The 27,287-nt window shown below is 30.9% G+C and overlaps 3 protein-coding genes across 4 annotated transcripts; 2 read left to right on the forward strand and 1 right to left on the reverse strand.

Moving 5' to 3' along the window:
• The first annotated feature begins 2,050 nt into the window (after nucleotides 1–2,050).
• Nucleotides 2,051–6,773, forward strand: LOC125055945. The gene is made up of 6 exons (XM_047658705.1): nucleotides 2,051–2,183; nucleotides 3,182–3,309; nucleotides 3,940–4,249; nucleotides 5,099–5,229; nucleotides 5,683–5,854; nucleotides 6,201–6,773. The coding sequence occupies exons 1-6, from the start codon at nucleotides 2,084–2,086 to the stop codon at nucleotides 6,284–6,286; spliced, it is 927 nt and encodes a 308-aa protein (XP_047514661.1). The 5' UTR covers nucleotides 2,051–2,083; the 3' UTR covers nucleotides 6,287–6,773.
• Nucleotides 6,774–6,950: 177 nt separating this feature from the next.
• On the reverse strand, nucleotides 6,951–15,359 carry LOC125055948 (protein obstructor-E). Of its 2 annotated transcripts, none has more exons than XM_047658709.1 (5): nucleotides 15,202–15,359; nucleotides 10,327–10,536; nucleotides 9,564–9,752; nucleotides 9,262–9,472; nucleotides 6,951–7,421 (listed from the first exon to the last, which is right to left on the reverse strand). In XM_047658709.1, the coding sequence occupies exons 1-5, from the start codon at nucleotides 15,245–15,247 to the stop codon at nucleotides 7,367–7,369; spliced, it is 711 nt and encodes a 236-aa protein (XP_047514665.1). In that variant the 5' UTR covers nucleotides 15,248–15,359; the 3' UTR covers nucleotides 6,951–7,366. The 2 variants fall into 2 exon arrangements, with proteins under 2 accessions (XP_047514665.1, XP_047514664.1); XM_047658708.1 differs by lacking the exon at nucleotides 6,951–7,421 and adding an exon at nucleotides 7,922–8,559.
• Nucleotides 15,360–24,349: 8,990 nt separating this feature from the next.
• Nucleotides 24,350–25,591, forward strand: LOC125056290 (lipase 3-like). Its single transcript, XM_047659318.1, has one exon. The coding sequence runs from the start codon at nucleotides 24,350–24,352 to the stop codon at nucleotides 25,589–25,591; it is 1,242 nt and encodes a 413-aa protein (XP_047515274.1).
• The last annotated feature ends 1,696 nt before the right edge of the window (nucleotides 25,592–27,287 follow it).

Raw genomic sequence — 27,287 nt, forward strand, 5'->3', positions numbered from 1 at the left:
GTAAATTGAATTGAAAATATGACTTTATGTACTTCATTTTAAAATTAAATAAATTAAAATTCTCTCACGAAGTTATATTACTAATATCATAGAATATAATTAAAAATGTTCGAAAATATGCAGTTGGAGGAATTTTTAGATTATTGACCTTTAATTGTATTAAAAATCACTACAAAGTTAATCAACTACCAACTAATATCTATGGGTCGTAGACAAGAATTTACTTACACATTACGATTCGAACAACTTTGGTTACGAGATACAGGTAAGGCGATGCGTAGGCGCAGGTAAAATAAGTATACAAAAATTACACAATTTAGCTCTGCAGTATGCAAATGGTTACGTGTATAAGATATTTAAGTAGACTAACGATATGCGTTGGCGTTACTTGCTACGTAATTAACTAGAAAATGAACAAAAAGGTTTTAATTCAATTTGCACAAAACTTACCACTTAGAAATTCATATAGAACTTGTTCTAAGCACAGCGTATAATAATGTTTTAAAACTTTTTTTATACTTGTTGTAATAGTATGTACTCATTTTATTTATTACTTAATAATATGTGCTGTTTCATTATTTACATATTTTTACTCCCTATGAAGTAAGTATATATGAAAACTCACAAAAAACGTGGAAAATGATTCAGATCGAATGTAATAAATTTTGTAAATTATGCTACAGGTTTGAACATTATATGAAATGAAGATAAATCATTATCATAGACAGGTTATATTGCTAGTGAGAGCCAAACAATAGATATAAATTAATTTTATCAAGAATTTCGAGTATTATTTACTGAATTCCTTTTTGAGTATGGTTTTTATGTATGTTTTGCTATGAAGATCCTATACACACTAGACACGAGACGGTAACTTTGCTCTTTTCATGTAACTCATTATTATTCCAAAAATAATAATTTTACGGTTCACCTTTTTTACTAAAAAGTTTTTTTAGTAAATTCATTGTTTTTAGATCAGAAATCAATTATTAAAATCGTATTCTCTCCAATCATTTTATCTCATGCATGAATCGGCATCATCAAATGGATTCCTATATGCGAACGTGCGTTTAGATTGACTTATTTCGTCTTATTTTACCGATGTGAGTGACATGCAATATCGCAAGGAAGTGCATTCATGTTCACATAACGTGTATGATTACATCTCGATACATTTTATGTCGGAGAGAGAATCATGGTTTGTAGATTATAGATTTGTTTCGAATAGTTGAATATTATAAGGAATAAAGGGTTGGACATGAGAATAAATAATTAATTTTAACTAAATAATATTATAGAGCTTGGTTATTTGCTTGAATGTGATAAATAAATTGTTGTTATTTAGACAATTTATTTAGGTAGGCCATGGGCAACTGAACATCATGCTTTGACCTAATTGACACGGAGGAAACCGCGGCGCACAGCTAGTAATAATTTGAATATGTTAGATTTTAATTGAATTTTGAGGAATACAAACTATATACTAAGTATCCATAAAATATAAATATATCTTTATAAGCGTTAAAGAAATAGACAAACTCTGTCATTTACATACAATCAAATATATTACATATATGATTCTCTATAAGGATCACTTAAGACTAAATTTAAACAATGAATAATTACATAAACTGTCTGTCTATGTTTATTAAAATTTAATAAATCAAATTTTCAAGGTATATTTTGTAACTAAAAAAAATGTTTTTTTACTTTTCCGTTTGAAAATATTTCAGGTATTGGATCAACTAATAAGGTAACAACAGGCACACAAATACGCTACGTTGTTTTTCTCTAAATTTTTTCGCAAGGAAAGGTTCATAATAATTTCCCTTTGGCTTCCTAGTTCCCAAATCTTCTTTTTTTATAAAACAATATTTTTTTAAACACATGTTCATATACCCTATAAAACATTCTGTAAAAATACAAATAAGGCTTTCACGCTATCTTACATCGTTTGACGCAAATCAACATAAAAGGAATCCCAGCATGTCCATACTGTAAAATACATACCTAGGTACATATACTTTTCAAGTGCGAGTATAAAAGCTAGGACTAAAATGTAACCCTGACATTGGTATCAAGGATGTGGAAGTTACTAGCTATACTTGCGGTCGCGCAGGCTGTGAATTGTAATTCCAGCCCCCCACTGGAACAAGGCAGCAATAGACAAAAGAGGCTATTATGTAAGTTTTAGAATATCAAAATATAATATAGCTCATATTTTTGTATTCCTAACCGAGAAAACTTAATGATTTTAAATTACATTGGATTATATTATTATATCTGATATAAAGAAATAGTATGTTTTTATTCAGACGTAAGATTAAAAATTTCCCAATTTTAGTATTAATTAATTTTAGTGGCAATTTAAATTAATATGAACTTCAGATAAAACAAGTTTTGATAAAGTTAAGTAAATTTCTTTAAACGTTGATACTTGTGTAAATTATATATAATATTGCTTTATAATGGTTAGGGAATTAAATATATAATTAGTATCGTTTTTTTTAAATAACGTCACGTACTGGTTGTATGTAGTGTAGCTAGTAAATGTTAAATTAGAAGCATTTCATTTATATTTATTTTTTGACGTTCATAAGTGTACATTTTCTTACCTATATGAATAAATTATTCTTGAATTTATTTACTATTTTAATTAATTTTATAAGAAAATATACTGATATCTATTAATATTTTATTCATAATATATATATTAATACACATTAAAATATTTCATAATAACTATTCCTTCCTCTTTTTAATAACTAAGCGTTGACAATGCAAATTATCAAGAACTGCTATTTTATACTTTTTATATATATAATAAACAGTCAAAACATATTTTTACCAAAGTTACTTACTTCATCATAAGTCAAGCCACAAATGTAGTACTTGTAATATTACTAATCCTCCTACACGACAGTACTGCAAGAATTATCGTGTATCCTTTCAACATGTCAATAATGAACATGGAAAATAAAAAACCCCAAGGTATCCTTGCGGTTTAGTCCTGTGTTTTTCTGTCGAACTCTAGTTGAGATGAGCAGACTTTAGTTGAAACCAGTGCGGTACTTTGCTTGGAAGTTGCCAAAAAAATTATTTCTCGAATAGATATTGTGGCCGTAATATTAAATAATATTAACCTTGTGTTTAGGTTCGATGTTAAAATTGTTGTTTTCAGTTTTCGATGAACAAGGAAGCCTTGTTAAGACCTATGCCAACCCACATCAATACAACCTTGGATATTATGAGAAAGACAAGAATCCGTTTTTCTTTAATTATTTGAATCCATTTTATAGCCTCCTACGAGTAAGTTCTTTTGTATTTATCTTTATAAATAAAACATAATGCGTGAAATAATATTAACAAAGTATTATAATTCTTGATTATTAAATCTTTATAAAATATGTAATTGGTTACTATAAAATGACTTGATAGCTTTCAAGTAATTATATAAATTAAAATTGCAAATCATTGGTTGCCTGGAAGAGATCGCTTAAAAGCTATAAGATCGCCAGATGCCATCCTTTTCATTTAATTATGTCAACTGTATTATATTTCTGTATGCAACGAAGTGTTAATAAATAACCTTTGTTGGTCTGAATACCAACAAAGGTTACCAAACAACAAATCTACAAATCTGGAAGAGATCGCTTATTAGAAATTACTACGTTAATATTTTCCGAAACTATATAGTGTTATTATATATAAAACATGAAATAATATTATTAATGCGAGGACAATAAGTGAATTTTTATCACGCATCATAAGTGTATACTGTAGAAAAGTTACTATTTTTTATTTGGAAGCCGCTTTATGATCACTGAACATATTTTTAAGGGTTAAATTTTTGTTAAGCACGTTAAAATAAACATGTCTCACATATATTATTTTTATTAGTATTTATATAGTTTACTATTGATAAACTTTACTTTACAGCCAAACACCATTGGATCATCTGTAGTCTATACTATACCAGTGTCAGACGCAGTATTGAAGCAACTCTATATGGACCCATTATACCACAATCAACTGTTAGTATTGCCAACCCGAAAGCCAGTAGTAGAAGCGAGCCCTCTCTGCTCTGGAAAACGAACACAGATACCATCTCCAAACCTCTGCAGCAACTTCCTCAATTGTTGGGACGGATGGGCCTGGGAACAGGAATGTCCTGCTGGCCTTTTGTTTTCAAATGAAGGATATTGTGACTATCAGTATAATGTAAATTGCAACCATCGATACGTTAAAGGTAACAATTTATCTTAGAAAAAAGATTTTTTAAAATTTGCCATTGCGGTTCAGTTCAGAACCACAAATCATCCGAATATCTATCATACTTCTCGAGACTAACAAACTCATCAAATATGATTAACCTCATTTGATTTTAATAATTGTGATGCATCGCCTTCTAAATAATAATTTTGTTGCAATTACAATCTGAGGCTACAAAACAGTACGATGATCATATCATGAATTGCGCTAACGATGTTTTTCCGACCGCTAAACATATATAGAAACAACTTCTTCCCTCGCCAATAAATTAGTTTCTCGGTATTGAATTCTGAAGTCATTAAATACGCAGCATTTTCTTTTAGGATTTTCTGGTTAAGTAACCATGAGCTCAAGAATAATAACTTATAAACAGATCCTGACCTAAGCTTATGTATATGGTAAAAATCTCGGGTCATTGATACTATAGTCATTACTGCCATTTACGTTTTATGGTTATTTTATTAAAAGCAGCATATTCATTGCTGTTCATATAAGGTGCCTTGCAAGGCTATGACGTAGTCGTATAAAAATGTCTATCGTTGAGAAAATCTTACTAAATTCCTACTCGAACATCTGCACAAGTGACGTGATGAGAAAGTAATCCCTTATCAGTTCGTTTCTTTGCTACTTCACGTCTTTAATTCAATTTAATGAACCTAATTGAATTCGCAGCATTCACTTGCTTAAAACGCACGTAGTTTTTGTTAAATTCTTCTATATTCCACTAAATAATAGGAAATAGAAATACAATTTTTTTAAATATTGCAATACAGGAGATAAATTGATTAACCCCATTATATACGACGTTACTATTTGTATTTTCTAGAAGAACCGAAGCCGCTATGTAATAAAGAGTTTGAGGCTTTTAAAAACAGTAATAACTGTAAGGAGTTCTTCATTTGTGTCCATAAACTACCCATGAAGTTTCAGTGCCCAGAGGAACTAGCTTATAACGAGGTAATTAAGATTAACTTATTCTAGTATTAAATATCCTTCGCGTTCTAGAATAAATAAGTACATTTTTGTTAGGTTGTCTGTTGTAAACTGTACTTATACCAAATTTTCATTTCAGTTGCTATATTTTATCAATGTATGTAGTAACTTGCGTTCACTTAACTTGGAAAAGTTCAGTTGCTGCGTGCGATTTTGATGTTAAATTTGTATAAGATTTGGGCTTTATTTTTAAGTTAATTGTACATATAACAGTACGTAAGGTATGAAGTAGTTCAACTTTTTTATTGTTATATTACAAAAAATTGGCCCCTTAAATTCTGGAATTAGTTATTTTGGATTATATCCTTTCATGTGTAAAAAGCTTATTTATTTATACGCCATCTAATTAAAAAAAAAATTGGCCATAAACATAGTAGTTAAACAAAATATTTAATAAATACATTTATATTTTTTAAGGAATTAGGGGTATGTGATTACCCAGCTAACGTGCACTGCAATATGACACTAAATATCACCACTCCTGATCCTCAAGCTATAGAGGTTTCCACTACAGCATCAAAGGACCCAAGTAGTTCAACAACCACACCGGATAAGCTTATGCTGAGCAAGACGGAGTTCAATAGTCAAAGTAAGCTATTTTAAAATGCTTGAATTGATAAGCTTAGGAGGTGAATTAAAAATTACGATACGAATGGTACAAATTTTATTTAGTACTATTCTTTTATTTTCTTTGCGCACATACACATTAAAGCTATTTTTCGGATAGGGTTTATTTAGTACTACCCTGAATTATCATTTCGTTTTAGCAACTCTTTTGAATAAATGTCACGACCCTTCAGCAGTATCCATTGCGTTGTCAGTTATCATCTTAGAAATAAGTTAGCCGCTATAATTATAAATTAGTATAAGCGCGATTGGCCCACCGCGCAAAACCTGGCTATGTCCCGGACTAAACTCACCTTTGCTATTTTCAGGCTGGAAATCTGTTCAAGTGGCGACTTCTCGACAGGACGCCATCAAGCAACTAGGTCAGCTTGCTCACATACATACCGGTTACTAGATAGCAATGATATCACCTTACTAGGTCTTATTTACTAGGAAGTACATATCACACCTTATATGTGTAACCTGGATCTTTCTCTTTTAGTAACAGACCTAGTATGCAGATGCAATGCAATAGCTATTTTGTCTTCCGGTTGATTTTAATCAATAAGGGAATTCTTAAATATTGTTATCCAACGTAATTAAAAATAATAATTCAATTTACTTCTCAAAATATTTAATCTTTAAGAAAATTGGCTTTATAAGATTGATCTCTTTGGAAGATCAAGCAATCATTATATAAAAATCTATTTGTTTAAAAAGTAGTTTTAAATCGCCTTTGCATAGTGCTGTAAAGTCCCACACTTTCCAAGATCTTTGGAGTTTAGCAATCAAGATTGTAATGGTGAAAGCCTGTCATTATCACGTGCATTGATACGTTTATATTATTAAGATAAACTGATTGTAATGAGCTATTCATATTAATAAAATAACCTATACTATAATCCTATTTTTTAATAACCCATTTTATGATCGTCCGTTCGATCGACCGTCATATAGCCTTCAAAGAAAAGTCTTTGCGACGGGCGCGACCCGTCATTATTATATAGCCTTGTAGTAACACCAATAGAATGCGCCACTCAAAACCACATATGACTGGGATCAGTAAAAGAAAAAAATAGTATAGATTAATATATTTATTTACAAAATGTAATCAAAATTTAACACTAAACCTATTCCTAAGTATGACTAAATTTGTTTCAACACGGTACCAGTTGGTACTACGTCAAAGAGTTTTTTTGGCAATAATTAAAATTACATTTACTGTCAAAAAATCTCTGCTTTTAGAGACATATTGCCTTTATTCTTGAGCGCCTCTTCATACAGAGAGAAAACAATATTTTTTCACCTTTACAACTTAACCATTTCCTTTTTTGAAGATTTCCATTTTATGACAACTCAAACATAAAATTACTTAATTTATAAATGTATTATGCAAATACTCTTCTTGCTCTTGTTTGCGTATTCTGTAGAGGCAAAATTAAATTAAATCAAAAAGATTGAACTTCAGTCTGTGCTTCGAGTCGCTCCTCGACATTCAGTATCCCAGCTTCTTCAACGCTTTGAGGTCTACATCTCCGTAGTAATCCTCACTGTGAAATATAAATGCAACAAGTAAGTATCAGAAAACATTATTCACATTGCACAAAAACTCTACCATGGAAATACGTATTATTGAAATGTTTTACATATAAATTAAATAAGAACAATCAGTGATGCATAATTTTCTAACAATCAAATATGCTTACAGTATCCACATTCATAAAATTTCTGCTTTGGCGGCGCCTAAAAATAACATAAATCAAAAAATCTGTTTCAAAGCATTAAATTCTTACAAAAAATTAATTGAATTTTGCAAATATCTCGAAATCGCTAAATATTAATATAACTTACCTGATAACAACGAGGTCAGCTATCGGTAGAAAGGAACCAGCTAGTTGTAACATAAGTTTGTTTACAGATTAAGAAACAGATAGACTGTAAGAGAAGTTATTAAAAGGTTATTAGAAAGTAAATGCAATTGAAATAGTGTTTGTGAAAGGTGGTTACGAGGAAAGTGCAAGTGCAACGTCAGAACTAAAAACAACATTCATGATTTTTATATATTTTGTTTATTTTATCACTAAAAATAAAACTTAAGTAGTACAGTGTCTATTAAACAACAACACTCAGTCGTAACGTTTCAGTTAATATATTTACAACGGTCAATTGAATTTATTGAATGTTCTTTCGAAACCTAATACCATAAATGCAAAACATTATAAAATCTGTAGACTAATTTTATACCGATATATACACAGGAAGAACCGATCTATCAAATAACATAGTAACAGTGTAATAAATATTTCTAAACGGAATGATTTTCTAGGTCCTATCTGAACTGTTTGTTACATCGAGTATTTGGCAACTGGACATGAATACAAAACAATTTAGTATCACTCACTTACATAACAATTCGAAACTCGTATTAACTACATCATCGCGAGCAATTTAAATAAAAAGGCGATTCGATTCATTCAATGTGAATACAGATCACTCGCGATGTGAACGAACTTATTTTACGTGAGTATTAGACTGTATAGAGTGGGTTTATTTCAGTTTTGTTCTTTTTGTGGACGGGGTTTGAGGTGCTTGGGCTGGTCTGGGCGGGACTGGCCGTCGCTCTTGAGGCCGGCGAGGAGCTCACTCTTGCGGATAGACTTCAGGTCCAAATCACCGTAGTAGTCTTCGCTGAAAATGGACGCGAACCTTACTCCCTGAAGTCTACTCTAGACATTCTTAACTCTATGCGTTCTCTCGCAGACGTAAAAGGCTGTTATAATACCTAGCAACTTTTACTTACTAGTTGACTGAGAATTGAAAATTGTGTAACAAGAGCTCGCTCAAACATTAGATATCGAGTGAACTGCCTTGACTCAACTATACAACAACGATAATATTAAACATTAATTATCAAAAGTATACGCTCGCTTTTCTAAATCATAGCTGCATTTTTGTACCGTTTTTACAAGGCATTGATGAAATATTTATATCATAATAAAGTATACATTTTATATTTACAATTAATATTCCTTATATCTCATTACATTTACTGAGTCAAAGAAACTGTTAACTTAACTAATTTAACGGTAATTATTATCGGCTAAGTATTACTTTTGGAAGAACATTGAAGAGCCATTTTGTGACAGTCTAAACGGTCCGACTTTAGTCATGATAATTAGACCTAAATATTTAACAAAAGCTAGTATTTAGTAGAGCGAGCTTCTAGCCGTTGCTAACTGACGTCATGTTTTAAGGTGCAGGTTAGTCACAGGATAAGACATTTGTGTTACAAGAAGAATGTTATTAATTAAAATCAGAAGTTCAAGAGACACTGTCTATGTGGGTTTGCTTGAACTTGAAGGCATTAAATAATAATTATAAATATCTTACCATCCGGGAACGTCTTCTGGGTCTTCACAGTTGCCTGTGCCGTCTGAGTCTCCGATCTTGAAGACGGTTCCAATTGGGCAACCGTATTCACGGGCAACACCTTCGAGACAGATGTAGTATTTACGGCAATCTTCGGGGTGAGCGTGGCGACTGAAGGATCCAATATTGGCAACTTCACCAGGGTTGGCGCAAGAGAAACCGTTTGCTACTTCTGTTGAATTATTGTTGTAATTAGTTTCAGTACTTCTAAATATATAATGGTAATTATTAAAGATTCGTTATGTGTAAAAGCTATTATGAACCTTCGTTTCTGCACTCTGGAACCTGGTCAGCCCACATGCACACGCGAGCTTCTCTGTCGTAAGCGAGTCCAGGGCTGCACTGGTAGCGAGAGGCCTCTCCATTCCAGCAGTTCCAGAAAACGTCACATTTGGCCTCGTCAGCGAAGATACCGTAAAGTCTTTCGCAGTGAGGAGTGGAGATTGGAGGTTCTGTGAAAAAAGATTTCATATAATGTGCGAATTTCAAAGGTACCATAGGACTGAAATCAATTATTTATCTAGTCCAGGATCTCCAGGTTATTAGATATCTGCGTTGCCAACTTCACCACTTCATGCATAGAACATACATACACTAAGTAAATTATTTTTAATGTCCAATATATTCCATAGGAATGTCTCAAGAATTTGTGGCAATAAACATGAAACCGAACAGCTAGATGACCTTCGACAACATCCTGCTCAAGAGAGAGGCCCGAGATCCTTCAACCTTGACCACAAAACCTCTACATATTTACATATATGAAGTTAAATTCGCGTTTACTTCCTTCTTAAATGATCCAAAAATGTCATAAATATTCATGTCTGACTTTTTGTCATGATTGATGTCTAGACATTCTATAATTTAATAAATACTTTGTTCTATTTCCTAAGCTGTAGCAAATATAACATTTATATTGGCACACAAGCAACATGATCGGGAATTAAAGTAGAGTAGAGTAAAACCTACAAATACAGCCTGTCAGATCTTTAAAGCATACTTCGCGAAAATGTTTAAATAGTTTACCTAGTTGTGTTCTGTCCCCACAGTCAACGTTGTGTAGGTAGTCACAGTTTTCGGTCAAGTATTTGGAGTCTGAGTTGTCGAAGGCGAGTCCATTTCCACAGGTCTTGAGTTCAGCGACGCCATTGTCACATTTCCAGTATTTGTCACATGAGTTGTGGTGAGGGTAGAAGCCGAAGTCATCTGGGCATTTGAAGGTTTCCTGGGCGACCGCTGAAATATAAAGCAACCATTAGTATTTTTTTTAAATATTTATTTATTTATTTATTCAGAAGATTCACAGCACAATACAGAAATAGATGTATATATATATAACATTATGGGCCAATTAAAAATCTTCACATATAGTTTTTTTTTTTTACAACAAGAAGGTAAACATATAGATAAAAAGGCGTGGCTACTGATTAAAAGATTACATGTGTTTTTATTGCGATCACTTTTAAATTATATGGGTCAAAACATAAAATTGTGACACTAGTTATAACCACAATTTCAAATATTTATTGCTTTTAAATATGCAAAATATAAGGTTATAATTTCATCATCCTACTGCCTACAGGGTTTGTCAAGCGGTAGAAACACGCAACAGATTTTGCAACACACGGGCAGGGCTCTTTCTCCACGGAATGTGACAAACTTGTTTTGCAATAACTAGGAACACGTTTCTAAATCTCTCTTATCAACAAAGCTCTATGGAATATAAGCTCAATCAATTTAAGCAAATTTAAACTTCACTAAAATAATTCCCATTCAACTATTATGTTCATTTTGTATACATTCTTATTAGTCTAGGTCTTTTAAGATTATTATATAAAATATTATTGTATATGATATTTTTATAATTAGGTAAAACTGCGGTAACAACAACTCAGATTTATGAATCTATTGCAATCATTTTTTTTAGTCCGTTAGTGATAACCCTTCCGTGCGTAATCAATAATCAAGTTAACTATACATTCTGAATATACGTATGACCAAGTTAAAATAATATTGTGACATCCCTTATTGAAATACAAGACGATCATAAAACGATAATGTCAATAGGTTATTTCGTAAAAATGTCGGTCGTACGCATACTTCCACGTCATTGGGTTATGTCATGTACCACACCGGTTGACATTTTCCAACCAGTCGGACAGCATCCTGGTTTTGCAATATTCTCATCTTCGAATTTATCCGCTACGTGTAACGAAATGTCCAGTTATTCTAGGTCTCACTAAATCTAGTGTTTACTTGGAGAGTCGTCAACTTTCTAAGCCGGACTGCGTGGAAAGTTTTATTCATATTATTCAGAGAAAATCATAGTTCTCGTTCTAATATAATTTTCTGTTACTGGTTACAACTGGAAACTACAAAATGCATTCACGATTATCGACTGTAATTTACATTCTTAATCGTCTTAATTAATACCTAATTTTACAAAACGTTTCTACACATGAATTGTTATTAATAATTCATATTTAGAACTCATCTACATATGAAGACACCCTTTCATTTAAGTCGAGGTGAACTACTTTTGACAACACGGAGGAAAGAAAAATCTTATAATGATTTGCTCTTACGCAAATAAATCGAAATGCAATAGAACACGTAAGGTTACTACATGTTTCAACACTTTTTTACAAATAACAATTTTTGTGAAAACAGTTTAGTAACGTTTAATAGGTTTCTAATTCTTATTATTAAGATATATCGAGAGGTCACTGCTGATATTACAAGATATCTCATCATAAATAACGTAAGATTTATCACAGTACTGTAGGTATACTTAAATAGAATGTCGTTATGATATAACATCGGTCATTACATAAATATTATTTAAGATAAAGGTCAAACACCGGGGTTATGTAGGCGAAAGCACAATCTGACCCACTGAGAATTGCCACTTTCGATTTCATACGTCTTCCAATTCAGCCAATCGTAAATAACGACTACGCATTATGTCATACAAAGTTTATTTTTCCTAACGAAAATTACTTTAAAGGGATATGAAATATTTATATTAACTTCGAGCTAGGTTAAGCCTAGTAGATTGGTCAAATCATGTCCTTTGAATAATAATGGTAGTTTTGACATATGATAAAATGATAAAATGTTAAGAAATATATTTTTATTTCGTTATTAATTTATCGTGGAAAGTTCTTGAGCAAGGCTCATTGTAAGATAATAAATTGTATTCATTGTCCTCACAGCATGCGTGTTGTAACATCAGACGCATATACATATATAAAAATGAGACAATACAGACAGCCGTGGAGTTATTTATGTCTTGTGAAGGACAGACAATCACTGCATCTCATAATGTCACTAACACTAGCAAGATGCAAGAAAATAGATCCAAAATTTATATTCATCTAATAACACGAAATACATAACTTGCCGTTAATTTTATATTCAAACTCATGCCTTTTTAAAAAAAAGCTTAGTTACAATATAATACATGTAAGAATGACATGAAAGTATTTTTTAAACTTTTATATGATTTTATAAAAAATGTATTTCCAAAAAACTGTAACTTATTTGTAGCACACCATTTAAATTTATGCCATGTCACAAAGTGACACGAATTGAACCTTTTATTTAAATGTAACTGATCGGCGTGTAACTTAAACATCGTTTTGTAAGGATGAAACCACATTGTCGTGTTAGATTTTAGTAATCAATGTAATATTTTCCTAAATTATATGAAAAAGTTAGGTTAAGAATAAGAAACAAGATAATGCTATATGTGTTGATCGAATTGAAATTCGAATGCAGAAATGTACTAACTTATGAAAGATTGTGTAAATTATTCTTGACTATTATTTATATATTATATTTTTTTCGTTTGCAACCAAGGTTAAAACGATGAAGGTAAAAGCTTTATTAATTAGAAAATCCTAATTTCTTGTTCCATTTTGAGTCTATCAACCTTCAAATTAGAAGGTTTTCCACATACGCAGGAAGAAGTACAAAGTCTGGTCATGGGACGTGACTGCAAAGTTGCTCATAAATGAATGAAGCTTCCGTTTTATTGTTTTTGAATAATGCTAATTACAGTTTGTTTCCGTTACTTAACGTTACTAATGCCTATCTAGACGTTACTGTAGCAATCTAAGTGAAATAGTAAAATATGCCTGTTTCATCATACGTAATTAAATGTTTCGAAGAATCAATATATGTTTTTAACGTTTTCAATTCCAGAAAGTATTTAATTTGAGGGTATTATAATTTTATAGTATTTAATTATAAATATTATGCCAAAACCTATTATATCAAATTCTTGTTGCAATTTTACCTCAACAATAGTATTACAATTGGCACAATACATTTTATAGCATTACATTATAAATATGTGTTTTTTTTAATAATAATTAATAAAAGTGATAACTACGCAGTGAAGCAGTAATAATTTTCACAAGATTTTCTTCTCGTGAAATTCGTACGCGCCACGACGTTGGATAATTGAATGCCTTCACGCGATTTCAAACGAATGTGATTACTTATTTATTTATTGTACTTTTTATCTGCCATTACTTTTTCTACAAATTAGAAAAATATTAACCCTAAATGTTTTCATTCACAATGAAAACTCATTGTTACCACTTACTTCAATTATTAACTTCTTGCTTTAATATTCTATGTTGATAAAGAAAAAGTAAAGTATTAAACAGAACTAAATAATATTTTAGTGTATAAAGATTCCTTGAGGAAAACGATATATGGGACCTGGACGTATGTGTCGCATTTTATGCCCATAATTTATGTTTTTAAAACCTTAAATTTAATAACGTATCAATAAAGTCGTAGTAGCTAGAAAATTTCCTCTAAATAACATGCAAAGCCACGTAATTTTTTTTCTGGGCCAATTTACACGTTATGCAACATGTAAAGCATAAGGTTAGAAAGTTTAATGAGGGCGTGGGCCTTAATTGCCTCATTCATCTCGCTGTTACGTGTACAACAATACGTTAAAATATATGCAGCCTTTCAGTAGAAACAAATGAACAACGAAAAAAAGGTGAATCTGATCGTTAAATGTTTCTATGTACCTATAGTAAATTAAATAAGCGATATTTTTCCCACAAAACGATAAAAGAAGACAAGATCGAAGGACGACCTTACGAAGGTAGTGGACCGACTATGAATTGGTAAAGCAAAGGTTTCTATATAATTATTATTAAAAGTGAAAGGTACTTTTGTATTAAGCACCGTCTTTTGTTTAGAATTTAAAATAAAGCACACATAAAACAATTTAAAAAGCTATTATAGGTTGTTAACAAATTGCTAGATAATATGATTTATTTTAATTAAATAATTAGACAGGAATCACGTTTTAGTGCAAGCGGAAACAAACAACTAACATTTCAGACTTTTAAATGATTCTTAAATTTATAGAAACACGTTCACGGAAAGTGGCAAAAATGTTTACCTATTAAATATTTACCTTGATTTTTTACGCTTTAAGTTTTGTTAAGTAGGTAGGTATGGAATGTACTTTAACATTACCGTTAAGGTTATTGCAATGTGATATAAAATATACAAAGAAAAAATATATTATACTACTACTTTCTTTAACTTCAAAAATTACTGGAACATTCTCGATTCCTTTATTCCGGTTACGTTTAAGTACCCTCATCTAATAGGAGTTCAGTAAATATTCAAAACGGCTTATAAATAATTGATGTAAGCGTTGAAGCTTATTCCGCAAGACTAGATTCGTGAAGCCCATAAAAATTTCAATAGTTTACGTCTAGTATGAATTTTTTAATAAAAAATGAGCATCGGAAACACCACAAATTTTCTGCCTAAATTAATGCGCGATTCCTTTTTACTCAGTGGAACAATTATTTCACTTCGCCACTAACCACACCTTAAATATTTAAAATATGTACGTACCGACGCCAAAAGCGAGCGCTAACACTATAAAACACTGTGTATTCATAATTACAAAGTCCTGGCACAGTGGTTGTAGACACTATAACGTTTGAGCACAGACTGCGAGCGGGTGAACGGGCGGTTGATGCTTTTATATCGGGAAGGTGTTCGCTGCGCATGCGACGTTCTGACGGTGAAAAGTGGCATCGCCGCCGACGCAGCACCACGTTCCTTATTGAACAGTCCTTTAGTACCGAATTCTTTACAGATTATATGCAGTAGTTATTAAATACACGTCTTTGGTAATATTTAAGATTTGGTAGCTATTTAGATGTTTTGTTCCTACGTGCAGCAACAAAAATATTCATAGTAAAAAAATTGCTCTAATATTGAAGATAAGTTTAATTTCTAAGACTACTAATGAAACTTCATAATGTTGAAGTATCTAATATAGAGAGAAAAACAAGAATTAAATTGTATACACATATGTTTAGCCTTCATTAATTTGAAAATTACATTATTCACAGATAGGAAAATATTATAAGCAAACCAAACTTAAGTTAAATATATGTTGTTATTTTAATTTGTATCATTCCTGGCGAGTAGTCCATCCATGGCCATCTCAAACACGTACGGCCGTAATAACAATTTAAAGTAAGTAAAAATGAAAATGAAATCCTCTTTTTACTACACGTAATTTTATATTTATCATCATATGTACGTACAAATAATAAGGGTCTTATAATTTTAAACCCTTCAAAAGATGATAAATAAGTCGGACATGACTTCTTCCGAAAAGGAAAAAAGGAGTACTTATTTTCTTAAATCAACTCGACCGATATGGAATAAATCATTGACCTTAGTTTGCCATGTATGACCAACCTCTTTAAATAATTAATAATGGACGAAGGTCTGACAGGTAGTGAAAAAAGGTAGTAAGAAAAAGTTTTTATTATAATTTTTCATGATTCTTCGTAATAAAATGTAATTCTTTTTATTATTTCCGATTTAGCCAGTGAAACAATTTTTGCTAATAATTTAAAAAAGTCAAGTTGCGAAATAAAAATGCAATTCATGATGTTATATTTGCTTTTGAACTTGAATAAATTTAGTCGGTGTTATTGATAATTTTTGTTTGGTTAAGTACGATTTATGCAAGAAAACTTATGAAATTTTTTGAATCCTTATTTAGTCATACATTTCATTGAAACCCCACCCAGGTTTTATATAACTATAAATTAACGGGACGGGAATAACTGTATTTATGCAACTAAATATAAATTCATCTGTACAAATATTACCAAAATCTAGTTAAGTCTAAATCACGTCAAGATTCATAAATTGCAAATGTCACAAGCGAATATGAAATCCTATAATTAACATACATTTTAGACAAAGTTCAAGACCTCGCATAATTTACCGATTCAACTCTGTTACATAAAATGATCATTTAAATCAACTAAATTAGTAAAAGTTGAAATTAAAGGTCACGCTATTTCTAACACTGCCAAACTATAAGACACAACGCACGGACAAATGAGGTTCATAATATTAATCTTCATTGAAACATCTCTTTTCTACTATCTTTCAGTGGATATCAAATCGTCTACGCTTTAAGCTAAAATTCTGTACTTATCAAAAATATTGTTGCAAATCTGTTTTTTTCTTCTATTGTTTTTATTAGAAATAGCATTAATGATATACCGTAATAATTAATGATAACCTTAATTAATTTAATAACATTTCTAAGTAAGTCATTGGCAAACTTGAACAGAAACTTTCAAATTAAACCATTAATAAATAAGCTTTTTAGTCGTATTAGGTCAATTTTATTATCTTAAACGGCCATTAATACATAATTGATACGAATAATTAACTTATTCGTTTTTATATCGCGTTTAAATAGCGTTGTGAAACTAAGAAGACATTACATAAATATTGAGATAATTAAAAACAAATATTAAGACGTGCAGGTAATGCGATAATTTTGTCTCGATCCGATTTAACACGACGCGACACGCAAGTAAATTCTGATTTGCTTTCGTATTTATTAACAACATAACAACGAGGTAGAATTTAATAAAAACAATTTTTGATATTATTATTTATTTATATTTGTATCTATATTCATACAATGCAGTAATTATTCCTAACAGATACGCAATTATAAATTGTAAACTTTCTAGGCATAGTAAGATTCTTGCCTTTAAAATATGAATATAAAAAATTGCAATATTCCATATGCATACAGCATTAAGGGTTCACACAGCATGCATGGGACTGCAAGCATAAATGAATGATTTTGTTTTGTGAAACAAAAACATGTACTATTTATATATAATTTTGTCGGTTTCGTAAACGCTTATTAATATTGATCAACTGTCTAAGGCAGAATTTGCTATTATAATTTTATAAGGATGAATTTGAATATTGTAATATATGTTACGATTTAACTCTCTCTGAAAGCTTCGTCTCTTTCTGGTAAAGGAGACTATAAAATAACTATACATAGCATGTGTTGTAGTCTAAATGACTCATTCTTGTAGCATTTAAGAAAATTTAATGCCAGTTTTGTGGCTTAATTCCTTTAACTAGTTAAAACCGTATAATATATTCTATATTTGTAAATTATCACGATAGTGATATTCTAGCGTTTACAAAGATTCAAGAGAAAAAATTGCGCCTACGTATGCGTTCTAGCAAAATAAATTTAATTAAATGGTCTCGATGCCATTATGCAAAAACAGTAATAATCGTGTAATTCCGTACAATCAATGGTACAGATAGTTGAATAAAATTACAGTAGGTATTTGGGGCAGGGTCCGAATGAGTGGTGTCGTCAACCGTCCACGCCCGTCTCGAAGGTCTGCAAGTTTTACGACACGGTCATAGATTGGATATTCAGTAAACTATTAACATATTGTACACATAATAATGTTCCTCTGTGAGCTCTTATGTGGTGCTTATCTTTATAGTTATTTATTTATTTTACGTATGTATGAACGATTTTGCAATCGTTGCCCTAGCTAAATGTAATTATTTTCAAGTAATATAATTTTATTGCGTGATATGACATAATCAATACTTTCGATCTTAATTTTACTATAAAACGTAAAAAACTCTATTATCGCAATAACTGTAATAGTAGCTACTATTTTAAAGTGATGTCTAGTTATTTTTTTGTAAATTTATACGTTTAAGAGAAAGAAAAATGGCGATCCTTAAAATATATCTAGTCTTTAATCTTTGACAATGTGCAGTTTACTATTAACTTTGGTTCCAATGCGGCGCCGCAAAATATTCTCGTTATGCGGAAGGCAGCCTCCAACCTCTAGGCAATATACTAGTAGCATTTCCCCGCACCTTTATTATCTTATTTAAATAAACGCGTTTCCTAGGGTTATAACGAAATAGATGTTCCCTAAAGCCTACTAATACCAGGTGTTTCATACTTACAGAAAAATACGACTCGTGGCAATAATGATTGGATATTTAAATGTACGATGGAAAGCGGTATTTACAACTTTTCAATTCCTTTACAGAAGCAATGCAGAATGAAATGTATTACTCTGCATTGATTATTGCTGAAACTATTCGAATGGCATACTAATGCAGTTGAGACAGCTTCATTTTGCCTTTTTTCAGCGTAATCGATAAAACATATTAATGTCAGGATTAATCATATTAGACATGATAGACGAGTAATAAGGACATTTAGCCAAATGTTTGGCAAAACTTTTCCGCTAGCGTGACATTGAAATGACGTTGGATTATAACAAAATAGTTTTTTATCAAAATTTGTATTTTTCTCTCAATTGACCAGTTTTATTAGTATTTCACTACAATGTAACAAGTTCCTACTATATTCGGCCAAATAGTAGGTATATATAGGTAAAAAAAACAACCTGCATCCGAATTTGATAAATAAGTTTACGACCAGCCAGCAAAAAGCACGTATTAGGTGTCTTGATCACCCATACACATAAATCATATAATTTTTAGAGCGAAATAACTCAAATTTACACGATTTTTATGCTTTGTGGTTAGGTTTTAACAGTAGTAACAATTAAAATTATTAATCGAAATGATAGAAAGAAACAGTATTTTAGTTAAGAGTGTTTTTAGACTTTATGAATTAATGCTTTTTTCATTAAGTTTTTATGGGTACCTAGGAAAATTAGAAAATATTCTATTCTTGCATACCAACTTTTAAATTTTAGCGTAATTAATTAACAAACATGTACGAAATACAATAATTCTAACCCAAAACAATGGTTATGCGGTTATGAGGTTTCTTTGTTGATTACAACATTAACATAATTAGCTGTCTGATAGCTTGGCCTCCTGACCCGGATGAGATAATCAGTGAGGAAGTGCGACAGGTTTTTGAGCATTTACACTGTTATGTATGTTTATCTATTGGTTACTACTGTGATGCCATAATAAATGGTTTTATGATTTGTGTCGTAATTTGCTATGTATCTTAGCTGCAATTCAATTATCTTTTAGGTGTTTCTTTAATTAATAAACCGGATTTTTTAATATAACGAACATGAATCAATATGTATGTAATATTTTTGTTATATCTCATTAGTAATAAAATTGTAAAATTTCTTATTATGTATGTAGTAAGTTTGTACTGTAAATTACCACATCTTTGTACTTTAAGTTTATGTCGAATTATCTTTATAAATAAATATAATCTAATTTATATATTAAATTATTAAGCAAATGCAACTTAAACAAAACAGAATACGTGGTTTATTAATAGTATAAATATTTTGTTTGTATTATGATTTTTGTCTTTGTAACATTAGCGTGATAAAACCCGTGATATGTGTCAGATCAATTTTAGAGACTGTTACACCACTAATAGACTACATATGATGTATCATATCTGAATGGTGATTTAGAAACCGAAGCCATCGGTTAATGACAATTACGTAAAATGGTATTACATAATTAGATCGCCTTGCCCAATCACCTAATAAGTGCTTGATGAGATATAGCCTTAACCTAAGGCTTTTATGATTTGCATAACATATAAGGTTCTCATTGAAATTACTAGCCGTAAGTTGTTTAATTGTGTTATAAAATACGTTACTTTGTCTGAACTTTGTATCGCGATTTAAATGTCAAGTAATCTTAATTATTCCAACGTAACATCTAGGTATAGAAATTTCAATTACTAGACAAGTTATCACTTGATGTCCTATCAATTATTTTGTATTTAAGTGAAATAATAACATTAAGTAAAATATGTATCGGCAACCATGTAATGTCTAGGTAAAAACTAAATTAATAAAATAAACTAATAATAATTAAATTAGAAATAAATAATTGTTGTATGTTTGAACTCATTATGTATGTTAAAAAAATATTTAAACCTCTTTTAATTTATTTTGCAGTATTACGTATGCCATGTACAGCTAGTTCAGTAACTAATAACCCAATAAAATAATAATTTATGTTAAAAGGAAGCTATCACTGAATGAAATAAATTATTAATGAAACGGTAAGAAACTTAATATTCACTATACAACCACAGTACATCCTTAAATCTATATTCTATACTTGTTGTCGATGAACTAACCAAAATATATAATATATTTTACTGGATATAAATTAATAATTAAAACTATTTTGGGGTTAGACAAACATCACACCACCACATCTTTATTAAAGTACATGTTCAAGAAGATAATGTCATGGCCGTAGAATTTTTTTTTAACTATTGCCACCTAAAATCATCTTAGATTCTTATTTAGCATACATTATGCATGCATAGGTTACTTGTATAATCTTAATACGTTTACGTTTCTAACTGACTGAGCTGATGTCGCAGTTCTTTCTAATTATTTTTAGGGTATATTAAATCTTGCCTATATAACCTATTTGCCAGTTTAGGATCGGTACAATAGTTATAGACCTATAACCAACAAACAAATGAACAAAATTTGAAACGTTATTGTTTTTCCATAATTAATGGATTTATCGTTTTGTGTACTCGTTATCAGAAATAAATATTTCGATTTCAAGAGATTTTTCAGAATCACTAACCGATCTTTTAAATGTTTCGCGCTCATATATTCTTAGGTCTAGAACTGATACACGAAATATATATAGAAAAAACGTTTATCTTATATTTAAAACCCCAGTAAGATACTTTGCATACAATCCAGTTCAAAACAATACGAATTCTTTATTTACATAAAACGGCATAAAACGGATTTTAATCGACGTGATCTTGTTTTATTTATTTTATACCTACTCTGAATGTACTAAAAATCACATTATTTTCGTAATAATAATAACTTATGTGAGTAAATATTTATAACCATTAGTAAAATAATACAGCAGTTGGTTTAGTGGATTACACGTGTATTCATCATTCCTGAGGTCGTGCGTCCGAATCACGTCTGTGTACTATTGGATTTTTCTCGCATATAGCACTTACTATCATTTTGGGGAAGGCAAACATCGTGAGAAAACCGGAATGACTTAAACCCTAAAATCGATTATATTTGTTAGACACAGAAAGCACATCATCTACTAATTGTCAATAAATTAAAAAACTCACAAGTAAATGGATGCAGTCTAAGGTTCACACACATTTAGTGTTCTAGTCAATTATTATTTTAATTTGTAAAATAATATTATTTCTTAGTACACTACACTAACTGTGAAATCATTAAAAAAACTAGAATTCATCTAAATCAAATCCAGCAATCTAGCAGGTTCTTCAATTATTTAAGACTATGAATTACATAAATAAGACCGAATATGGCTAAGCCCTGTGATTTATATTCCACCATGATCATGTATGATCAGTACAGAATTTTACTAGTTAAATTTACTTTTTATCATTTGACGGTCGCATACTAATTCTTTAACGATTTATTTCCAGACTGGCTAACCTTAACTTAAAACTAAGTTTATTAATTATTATCGGTATTGGCCTTTATATTCTTTTTATTTCCTATAAAAAAAGCGTATTATTACATAGAGTTACTCAATCATTTGATATTTAGACGCTCTTGAGAGAAAGGTTGAAGACGAATAGGGTTGTAACGTGTACTAAAGGCTGTCGACTGCGACTTTATCAGCTTACGCATACTTTAATACGCATTATAATTGCAATACACTTGTAAAAGAACTTTACTTACGTAAATATTACACATTTAAGAAAAACTCGACTTTTGGACTAGTTTTAACAATATTCAGCTGACCAATACCAACTTCCTGGCGTGGTGGTGGTGGTGGATAGCGTTAATATGGCAACATTTTAATAGGCTCTAAATCATAATATCTTATAGAATCTGTCAATTGATATGGTTGTCTCTCGCTAACCACGATTGCAGATAATAAATTCATGTTTATATCCGTTGAAGAAGTTTTATTTGAATAGATCTAATTGTATTACTACATTTTAACATACATATTTTCAAAAAGGTCTCATATCGTCGGAATCTCTTTTTGTGTAACTCGCTGACCGCACTGCACCAGGATCTGTAGTATAACAGGATCTAAGATGGGACCTGGAGAAACCGAGAGTTCTTCGTTCAAATTTGATATCACTATTGAAACAATTTGGCAATTTTTATTTAACATTTAATTATACTTACTATAAGGAAAATAAATTAGGTTATAAAAATTATATCCAGATAAACACAATGTTATGCATACATAAACTAAACATATAATATATTTTTTATAATTTTAAATTTAAAATGTTAATAAATCATAGTCAATTTTGATTATTAAACAAAAATTATTGACATATTCATTAAAGTGTCCTAGTCTAAAAAGAACAATCCAGAAAACTTACCCGGGTTTAACTTTTTTCAAACATGTTAACAAAACATAAATAACGTAGCACCATACACTTAAATACGCTAGGATCATTCAAACCTTTATATTATAATAAGCTTAGCAAGCAGATTTTTTACCATTTTTATTAATAGTTTTAGATGAGCATTAATTTAAAGCGGTATTACCTTGAAACGGTAAAAAGTTTTATAAATGCATGAAAAACTTGTTATTAAATCCATATATGGAAATATGCAAGGTACTTCCGGTTGAGTCAATCTTAGTACATGTAAGATAAGCTGTCTTTGCCTCCCGAAGGTGGTCCAGATCAATATAAATTGTATATCTCACTTACCTTAGCCATAAACAAGTAGCCAAGCATACGATAGCAATATGAGACGAGGATTTGGTTCTTTACAAAACAAACATGTGTAAATAATACTATCTAATTAATCCATATTAATAATTTAAATTAATATAACCTGTACCATTCATACTGCCACCGTGTAAGAATAATATTTTTTTGTCAATCAACTTAACCACAAATAATTCATGTTATATTTAGAATAATCGACTAGTTTGACTAATGTTTTGTTTACTTTATTAGTAAATAAAAGATATATTACCTTTTACCGAAGTTTTCATTACGTATCTCAATTCTACTATTGTATTCTAATAAATGAAAATTTGTCCTTATGTTTGGTTTGCTGTAGTCTGCATGCCCCTACCTACTAGATTTTCCGGCGAAACCATAATTTGCCTTAAGAAACGAGGTCTGATCAAAACGTAGAAAATCCATTCTAGAGCATTTCTGAATATAACAAATTCACATTATCATATAATATTAAAAAATATCAGAACCACAATTTTATAAGCAGTCGTCGTCTATTTCTTGGCAACCTTGATAAACAGCTTCCAATAAAGGTTGAGGTTTTATTAACCTTCAAATATTGCCCTTTCAAAGGATTCCATCGCACTATATTTAAAAAAATAGTCTGAGCAACATGTTTGAATAAATACTACATTTCATTAAAGTGAATTAATTGTCTCAAGTGAGTCTTTTAATTACTAAACCATTAGTTAAATGACAAATTAATTTCAATAGCAAAGACATAAAATTAATAATATTTACTACTTTGTCATAATTAAATATAGGAAATATATTTTGCAAATGTGCTATTGTTATAATTTTTTTTAAATATCACCAATTATCACGACTTTATTAGGACTTCGTTAATTCTTGAGACCTTAACTCTAAGGTCATTTGGATATTATAAAACTGTACAGCTCTTTACAACAAAAACACAACCAAGTTAAAATTAACTGTGATAAGAATAAAATAACAAATAAATATGAAATGATGTTATTAACTGTGCTATGCAGTGTGTTTGTTGGTGTATGTTCGGTCAGTGCTTCAGGTCCTAAAAAGCTTTTAACATATTCACTATCAGATAACCGCCCTTTAAAAAAGGCTCTTGGATATGATGAAGATGTCTTCTTTAATTTTACTGAGCTGACGTCAAAATACGGATATTCAACAGAGGATCACGTAGTTACAACTGAAGATGGTTATATATTAAACGTATTTCGGATACCCTCAAAATGTGATAACACCAAAGGTTATCCCGTTATTCTAATGCACGGTCTTGTGGACAGCTCGGACGCTTGGATACTAGCAGGGCCCCAAGTTGGATTAGCGTATATTCTATCCGATAACTGCTACGACGTATGGGCAGCAAACGGTAGAGGTAACACATATTCAAGAAACCATACATCACTGGACCCCAATAAAGATCCTGAATACTGGAATTTTTCTTTCGATGAAACTGGAAACTATGATCTTCCAGCAATCATTGACTACGTGATACAAACAACTGAGAAGCCTAAGGTTTACTACGTGGGCCACTCTCAAGGTACCACAGATTATTTTATAATGGCTTCGTTAAGACCGGAGTACAATACAAAAATTCAGCTATCTGTAAATTTGGCACCTATAGCTTTTATGAAATATATTAAAAGCCCCATACCCATAATCCTAGCACAACAGACCGAAATTTTCAAAAAATTTCTTGACGAATTAGGCTTTGGAGAAATTTTTGCTAAGCAACAAATCCTACACCACTTAGTTGAAAAGATTTGTCAATTAGCCCCAGAACCTATATGTGGAACGGGATTAGCTCTGACAACAGGTTATAAGAGTGATAGTATATCAGAAAGAACGTTGTCCATCGCATTTGGGCACTTACTGGTTGGCATTTCAAGTAAAACTTTCTCACATTTCGGACAACTAATTGTCTCCAAGAAGTTCCAGCGTTATGACGAGGGCAAAGAAGGAAATATTCAAAGATATGGAACAGAACGTCCCCCGGATTACAATATTAGCTTGATCACGTCACCTATACTTCTTATCTGCGGCATAAATGATTGGGTTTCGTCTTTAGAAGATGTTAACGAGCTTAGTTCAAAACTGCCGAACATGGTTGAAGAATATGTTGTACCGGATCCAACATGGAGTCACAACAATCATTTGTGGGGTATAAATGCTCCCAAATATGTTTTCAATAAGATACTAAGTTACTTTAAAGTGTACGACGTTAAATAAGAATATTAAATCCTATTGAGGTTATACAATAAACTCAACTTTAAGATATTTTAGGAAAATATATTTGATCTACCTCAATGTCGAATACTTAACCTTAAGTTATTATGTGAGAACGCCAAAGATCATGAACAAAATGCTAATTTAATTATCGTTTTTCTTATTCAAGGTGGAGAAACAATTAAAACTGTCCTAGCGGAAAAACTATATTTTTAAACAGACTATAATGTAAAGTGTAGTACTTGATTGCCCTAGAGAATTATTACACAATAAAGGGCTTCTTCCACTAGATAAATTTGAAAGCATTCTGTATGTATCACATGACATTTTTAATTGCATACAAGTAGGTCAGTCTAATCGTCCTTATATTATGGTATTAGTGCTCAATTACAGACCTAAGTATTCAACAACATATTATAATTTATCAATTACTAGTTGGCTCAACGCAATCATGGCAACATCAATCATTTGTGATCATTAATTAAATACGCAAAATTGTATTGTATATTTTAAAATTAAACTATTTATTTACTAGTTTAGATTATTGTTATTCTTGCAATTGTTGCATTTAGCAAATATCTTTTTAATATTCTACTGGTATTCCAGATTCCAAGTAACTGTATCGATTGGCGTGCATTCATAGTTTGCAGAAGTCAGTTTTAAATATTTATATTTACCCTGACGTGTTTGTATCCGTAGTAGCTCTGATATTATTAGCATTGTTATGATCGGTATCGCTGTCCGTAAGGATATTGAAGGTAACATAGTTAAAGGCTCCGTTGTGATATGCTTTATAATTAAAATGTTATCACATATGAAGTTCTGAAAGCCCAATATGGCATAGCGCAAACGGATTTCTGCGTTTGTGTTATTGTTTTTTATAGAAAGCCTCACACCTTTCTGATTATTCCACTGTCGGGGACTATTATTACTACTACTACTACTACTACTACCGAACATCGCAGATTTTCGGATATCTCTGGGCGTACATGTTTGGTTTGCCGTTCGATATTTGTCCTTCACTGTACGATCAGGTATTAATAGCAAAAACCACTTAAACATAAGGCCTCTAGAGCTAGAGTTCATCTGTATTCAATATAAAAAAACATAATCAGTGGCGCTACAACCTCCTTCCTCAGGTTTCGTAGCCTCAGATTTCTGAATCTGTTTCATGATCATTTTTTAATCTAATAGGCAAGTAGGTGATCAGCCTAAGACATGTCGGTTTCCTCACGATGTTTTCCTTCACCGTTCGAGCAAATGTTAAATGCGCACATAGAAAGAAAGTCCATTGGTGCACTGCCGGGGATCGAACCTACGACCTCAAGTATGAGAGTGGCACGCTGAAGCCACTAGGCCAACACTGCCCTGTATTCAATGTACAATATAATATAATACAAATTATGAATATTTACTGAATTTAAATTATTTTGTAGTGCGATGTAAATAACTACTTTACAATTTAAGAGATTTTAAAAAGCTTTTAAGAAACTGCTCCAGTAAGTCATCATTTTCAGTATTAAAACTGGATTGAAACTACAGAAATTTAAAAGACCAAAAAATATTGACTACTATTGTAATCAATACAGTTTTCCTCATCCAAAAATTACAATAAAAATTAATTACATAATTCTATGTATTAAATGAGTCAGTAACTAGATCTTTACATTGCTCTGCCACTTAGTAAATTCCAAAAACA

Source organism: Pieris napi, chromosome 14 (genome assembly GCF_905475465.1).
Source record: "Pieris napi chromosome 14, ilPieNapi1.2, whole genome shotgun sequence".
In the NCBI taxonomy this organism is placed as follows: domain Eukaryota; kingdom Metazoa; phylum Arthropoda; class Insecta; order Lepidoptera; family Pieridae; genus Pieris; species Pieris napi.